This window comes from Pelobates fuscus, chromosome 9 (genome assembly GCF_036172605.1).
Source record: "Pelobates fuscus isolate aPelFus1 chromosome 9, aPelFus1.pri, whole genome shotgun sequence".
NCBI classification, from domain to species: Eukaryota; Metazoa; Chordata; class Amphibia; order Anura; family Pelobatidae; genus Pelobates; species Pelobates fuscus.
Genome location: NC_086325.1, coordinates 102,998,812 through 103,005,801, shown reverse-complemented (window position 1 = coordinate 103,005,801; position 6,990 = coordinate 102,998,812). Strand labels below are relative to the sequence as shown.

General features: G+C 42.9%; 1 protein-coding gene across 1 annotated transcript; it reads left to right on the top strand.

Moving 5' to 3' along the window:
- Positions 1–2,651: 2,651 nt before the first annotated feature.
- Positions 2,652–5,691, top strand: LOC134572932 (death domain-containing protein CRADD-like). The gene is made up of 2 exons (XM_063432251.1): positions 2,652–2,782; positions 4,976–5,691. The coding sequence occupies exon 2, from the start codon at positions 4,997–4,999 to the stop codon at positions 5,594–5,596; it is 600 nt and encodes a 199-aa protein (XP_063288321.1). The 5' UTR covers positions 2,652–2,782; positions 4,976–4,996; the 3' UTR covers positions 5,597–5,691.
- The last annotated feature ends 1,299 nt before the right edge of the window (positions 5,692–6,990 follow it).

The following is a 6,990-nucleotide window of genomic DNA, read 5'->3' as shown; positions in this document are numbered from 1 at the left end:
AAGCCATGTGGTCAAACAGGAAGTTAGTTCCTGTTCGATTGATTGGGTAAGAGTATGTGTGGGTGGAGCTTATTATGGGAGGAGTTACATGCCTATATAAGGAGCCTACACTATTGTCCGGGGCTCAGATCTTGTTGTATTTTGGTGACATTAGTCCCTCTGAGTCCCGTTCGGTGAATCGAATAAAGAATCTCTTCCTTCCTGAAGAAACCTGTGTCCATCTCTCTGTGCTTGGCTTCCGTCAGTTTCTCCAGTATCACCCCTACACACTCCACCCCCTGTGAACAAACTCATTGGTGGAACATGAAGGTGGACCCTGGGACCCAGACCTTGAGCTTTGTAAAGGGGCCCAAAAAATGGAGCTGCTTCCCGTTCTCCCAGAACATTGATTTTTGGGACCACAGTTACAAACCGCCTCCAGAGAGCCTGTTCTACACCAGACCAGTGGAGCCAGACTGCAGCTAGAGCCCATCATCATCCTCATCTGGTTGTAAGAAGGCAATCTAGCATATTATTCATGGCACTAATTTTATTTATTTATTTATTATTGCCATTTATATAGCGCCAACAGATTCCGTAGCGCTTTACAATATTATGAGAGGGGGATTTAACTATAAATAGGACAATTACAAAAAACTTACGGGAACAATAGGTTGAAGAGGACCCTGCTCAAACGAGCTTACATTCTATAGGATCTCTAATTTACCTCACATTAAAGAAACACTATAGTCCCCAAAACCACTGCAGCTTAATGTAGTGGTTCTGGTGTCTATAGCCTGTCCCTGCAGGCCTTTTAATGTAAACATGGCAGTACTGCAGCACTGGCGTTAGTTAACATGGCAGATCCTATGGGTGGGGCATTGTGATGTCACATGGGGGGGGCGGCAAACTTTACTTTTGCCTAGGGCGGCAAAAATCCTTGCACCGGCCCTGTGTCTGGAGTGTTCCTTTAAGGCAAACACTTTGCTTTTGGCATACCTCTGGTGATCAAGGGGTGAAACTTCAGCTTATTCTTTTTAATGGAATCAATAACTCACCAAAGTTGCTTCCAGCAGCTCTTCACACTATTTTCAGTGTAATACCTCCTTCAGCCTTGAGGGTGTGCTGTACTTACTGCTGGCACGCCTGACTCAAAGATGGCTTCCAAAGCTTCAGACATGTGAGCTGAGCTAGGCAGGCGAGGGAGGGGGGAAGGGTAGACAAGGAGGAAAGGAAGTTACTGAGGGATCTACACAAGGTAGATATAAAAGTATATTTAATTAGTTGTTTATAGCTGTATGACACTGTGCCATGTGCTGGGTAGATGATCACTGTGGGCACAGTAAAGCTGCAAGAATAAATAAAATCTATCGATCATACTTCCTGTTTCACACTTGAAGCTGTGACATTGTTTCAACAGGCCACTTCACCTAGTTACGTTGTCAGTGTGTCCCATAGCTACCCACAGAGTGTTCCAGGAAACCAATAAGCATGGAGTGGGAAACTAATTAAGAATTGCATATGTTGCTTTGTCCATCTGATGTTATAGTTTAGCTATGGTTTAGTCCTGCATTTACAGCATATCATTTCCAAACTGTCTTCAACAGGGTGGACATGCTGAATAGGTAAACATATAGTATACATACTGTGTGAATATCCTTTACATAGTCTCTCATATTCTCTAGTCTGTCTGCAATAAATCACAGCATGCTGATAAAATTTATAATTAAATAGGCCTGTTGACGTAAATAGAGTGTGTAGTTTAACCCCTTAAGGACCAAACTTCTTGAATAAAAGGGAATCATGACATGTCACACATGTCATGTGTCCTTAAAGGGACACTATAGTCACCTGAACAACTACAGCTTAATGTATTTGTTCAGGTGAGATCTATAGCTCCCTGCAGCCTTTCTCATGTAAACACTGTATTTTCAGAAAAAATACAGTGTTTACAGTGATTGATAGGAATACCTCCAGTGGCCGTCACTCAGACGGCCACTAGAGGCACTTCCTATCATGCAGGGCCCTAAAAAGGCCCTGTACACGTCAGACGTTTGAAAATACGTCTGACGTGTGCTGGAGAGAGAAGGCACTGTGTGCGCGCCTTCTCTCTCCAGCCTGTCAGCAGAGGAGGGGGGCGGGCAAAGACCGCGAGCTGAGCTGTTAGTCAGCTCAGCTCGCGGCCGCTCACACCGCGCGCATGCGCGGTAGTGCTTTGAGGACGTCAGAGGGCGGCATGAATGCCGCCCTCTGAAGTCTGTGTGCATGTGCGGCGAAGCCGCGCATGCGCACAAGGGAGCAATGACGCTTCCAAATGGAAGCGTCTGATTGCTCCCTGCTCGCGCCCGCCTATTTCGTCATTTTGACGAAATAGGGGGTGCGGCTTCACGAGGCTCCCGGCGCTGGAACGAGGTGAGTAAACAGGGGCTGCCTGGAGAGTCCCTTTAAGGGGTTAAAGGGACACAATAGGCACCGAGACCACTTTGTCTCATTGAAGTGCTTTGGGTACAGTGTCATTGTCCCCATAATCCTGCAGCTTAAAACATTGTAGTCGTCAGTAAAGAAACTGCATTGTTTGCTTTTCAGCCACTAGAGGCGCTTCCTGCTCTTTTACTGAGTTTAACCCTGTGAAACAACGCTGGACATGCTCACTCTTTGCATGAGGACGTCCAGCATCTTCTAAATCCCAGTTGGAAATCATTGATTTAGACCTTTCCAATGGAGAAGGCCTAATGGGCATTAGGTCCCCTCTTGCGATGACATTGGAGGAGGCGGAGACAGACAAGACCTGAGCTGGAATATGGTAAGTTTGATATCTGCGAGGGGTCACAGGGACACTATAGTGTTATACAGCTTTGTATTCCTAACATTATAGTGTTCCTTTAATTGCGTAGGCAGTGACAGTTTCTCATTGCCTAACCACCATTAAAGGAACACTCCACGCAAGTTGCATCACTGCAATGCCTAACAGAACCTGCCAACAGTGTCCTCCCAATTTTGGCAATATTGGCATGGATTTTGTCCTCCCAATGTTGGCATGGATTTGGTGGCAGGAGTGTCCTGGTGCGGTTTGACTTCTTACCTGGAGTACACTAGGTGCCGCTCCATGCCTCTCTGCAGCTGGAAGTGAGAGCCAGAAGCTCCTGTTAGGAGCTTCTATTATCTCTCCTGAGCTAAGCCATGCAAATTGCCTGCTGAAGTGCTTCAGCAAGATGAAGTGCTTTAGGGGATTGCACCTTTTGGCCATTTGGGCAAGAACAAATTAATGGGCTTTTTTTGCACATCTATTTGTTGATAGTTTTACTAATGCGAGCATGTGATATATGGATTTGACTCTGCCTAGTCAGCCCCAAATACTGACGTCTACACGGAAATATCCCAGTGGACTATCAAGGCCTAGGGAAGATTGGGATTGTCTGCCATCAGCCCAAGCACAAATCCACACTGAGCTAGCAAAGACCCTGCACAATTCCTGTCTGCTGCCTGAATCCTGCAGTACTGTGCCAATAGACATCTCCATCTCTGACTGGATGTCCTCCCGCTTTCTGAAACTCAATCTCTCTAAAACTAAGCTCCTTGTCTTTCCTCCTCCTAATATTGATCCTCTTCTTTCGCTCTCCCTTCAAGTTTGTGCTACCCACATCAGTCCATCCTTGCAAGCACGCTGTCTTGGCGTCATACTTGATTCTGGCCTCACCTTTGAGCCTCACATCCAGCATGTTGCCAAATCCTGTATATTCCATCTTAAAAACATAGCCTGCATCCGCGCCTTTCTTGCACCAGATACTACCAAGGAGCTTGTCCATGCTCTAGTAATTTCCCGCATGGATTATTGTAACCCTCTCCTGATTGGTCTTCCCAAAAGCCGTACTGCACCCTTACAGTCCGTAATGAATGCTGCTGCTAGATTGATTTTCCTCTCTAGTCGCTTCTCTCACACCTCACCCCTCTGCCAGTCCTTACATTGGCTTCCTGTATGCTATAGGAGTCAATTCAAGGTACTAATTCACACCTATAAAGCACTGAACAACTCTAGCCCCTCTTATATCTCCTCACAGATCCATAGGTATGTCCCTTCTCGGTCTCTCCGCTCTGCTCGTGACCACCTCCTGTCCGTTGTCCGCACCCGTACGGCCAACTCACACTTGCAGGACTTCTCGCGGGTGGCTCCCTTCCTATGGAATAGCCTGCCTACCTCCATCAGACTCTCCCCTAGTCTTGCATCTTTTAAGAAGGGCCTTAAAACCCATCTCTTTAGGAAAGCTTATGGTCTCCCAGAGTAACTTCTACCTCACATACCTGTCTCTTGATCTCTCCTAAAGGGCAACCCACCTTATTTGACTGCAAATTCCTGTCCTAATGTGTTTTACACCCCACCTCCTATAGAATGTAAGCTCGATTGAGCAGGGCCCTCTTCAACCTATTGTTCCCGTAAGTTCTTTGTTATTGTCCTATTTATAGTTAAATCCCCCTCTCATAATATTGTAAAGCGCTACGGAATCTGTTGGTGCTATATAAATGGCAATAATAAATAAATAAATAAAATAAACGCACCTCTTGCTATTTTAACCAGAAAAATGGTGCAAGACTGCAGAACACAATCCTTGTAAACCTGCGTCAGTGCATAGTGATATAATTGCACAGTTTTGTGATGATGTCCTTTTGCATCAGAAAATCTCATCAGTGGCCAGTTTACCAAGTTACTACATAGAAGGCTATATTTAACAACACAAGAGTCCTGATCTCAGTCTTTCCAGATAGAAACTCCGCAAATCACGATGGATCTTTTAACTTTTTATCTATTAATGTTGTGGTAACTTTTGGCCCGGGGATACAAGTATTTCAGGCCTGACTTATGGTTGTCACATAACTCATATATGTTGTATGGCTTTCTTTTTAATATGAAATATCCATAGGCTAAACATCACACTTTCAACATTCTTCTTAAATAAAAAGTATGAACCTGACTTACATGTTTGTTTCTTGCATACACAAGGTCTTTAGGTGATCATAGAAGATGGACAACAAACACAAAGAATTGCTGAGACGTCATCGTCTGAAGCTGTGTGCTGAGGGGCTGGCAGAGGGTCTTGTTCCTGAATATCTTCTTCAAGAAGGAATTATCACTAATAACCATTTAGAGGAGATACGTGCACAAGACACAAGCCAGAGGAGAACAATGAAGCTTTTAGATATTTTACCAACCCGTGGACCTCAAGCTTTTGGTGTTTTTCTTAATTCATTATCAGCAGAGTTTCCATGGGTAAAAGAAGAAATCGAAAGACTTTGCAAGGAACATTGTGATGTGTTTCCAAGGGAAACAAATCATGAATTGCCGAATAGTATCCGCAACAGCTGTCCAACTGACAAGCAACTAAACGTCCTTGCTGCCAAATTAGGACCAGAGTGGGAGCAAATACTAATTACTTTGGGGTTGGAACAAAATCAGCTATACAGGTGTAAAAGTAACCATCCATACAATGTTCATGGACAAGTGATGGAAGCATTAGTCAAGTGGAAGCAACAGATGGGAAGCAAAGCCACTATGCAGTGTCTTTGGGAAGCTCTAAAACAAGCTGAGGTGGATCCCTCAGTGATACAACACTTGTTTCAGTGATACAATATTTAGTGATTGCTGGAAAGGATACATGATTTTTTAATGAAAATAGCTGGGAGATGAATGTTGACCACTTTAAAGGAACAATCCAAACAAACAACCACACCAGATAGGAAACAATTTATAGCTCAATTGTTATTCCAGCTTGAAATGAAGAGAGGAGTTGCATGTTTAAATAATGATAGAAAATATATCCAGCATTTTGATAATTAGATAAGAAAGATTAAAGAACGTTTTCAATGAAAATGAATTCTTTTTTGATATGTTAGATGAAATGGGTTCTTTTTTTCCAATCTATAGATTCCAGCCAATAATTGTTAATAATTGTTATGTCTGTTAGGTATGTCTTGTCATGTGTTAAGTATTGTAATTTTTACATGTATTTACACTGATGATAACAAAAGTATATTTGTGTATTTATGAATGTTTTTGAAAAAGAAAAGAAAAGGAAAAAATTATTTCAATAAAGAGAAATTCATACTAAAGGAACAATCCAATCAGGGGAAGTGGTCACGGGAGACTCCAAGCACCATAACAACTTCAGATCACCATAGTGGCTATGGTGCCTGGAGTGGCCTGTAAGTAATCAAACTGTTTTTCAAAAAAATTGACTTTTTAACTGGGGTTCTCTAATTGGTAGTCCCTGCCTCCATGAATGACAACTGAGAGCAAGAAACTCTCTTGCCGTGCTGGGCTTAGCTCATTAGCTGATAAAAATTAGCTGACACTGTCAACCAATGAACATGGCCTGCACTGCAGGGCCCAGCTCAGGAGAGGTAGTGGAAGGTCCTGCATTGAAACTTCTGGCTTTCAGTAGTGGAGGCAGGGAGCAGCGCCCGTGGTAGCCCAGGTAAGAAGACGAATTGGCCCTTCTTGGTTGCTCCGTTGTGATGGTGACCTTCTGTTTGCTGCTCGCACCCTTACTGCTAACTCACGTTTTCTTCAATTCTGCTACGTCTCACACTGTTGGGTGGTTGCTATCCCCCTGATGCTACGCTTCCTATTGTGTTTTATACCCCCATCCCCACTAGATTGTAGGATCTTTTGAACAGTGTCCACACCAACCTATTGTCCTTGTAAATTGTAACATTTTGTAATTGTCTCATTTGTTGTCAAATTTCCCCTTTTATAATAAGTTGTCACTATATAAATTCCAATAATAATAATAATAATGTGAACTTACCACCCAACTTTATATTACATCAATCAAAAACACTAGACAGAACTGAGAAAAAAATAAATTAGTTTGCAAGGTAAAAATTAAACAATCTTGCAAAGTAACCTCAACTATATGATAAAAAGGAAATCACAGTCAGTATGTATTTGTGGGTGTACAAATTTTTGAATAATTAGAAATGCTTTTTTGTTAGTAAATGTATTATGATTGTAATGCT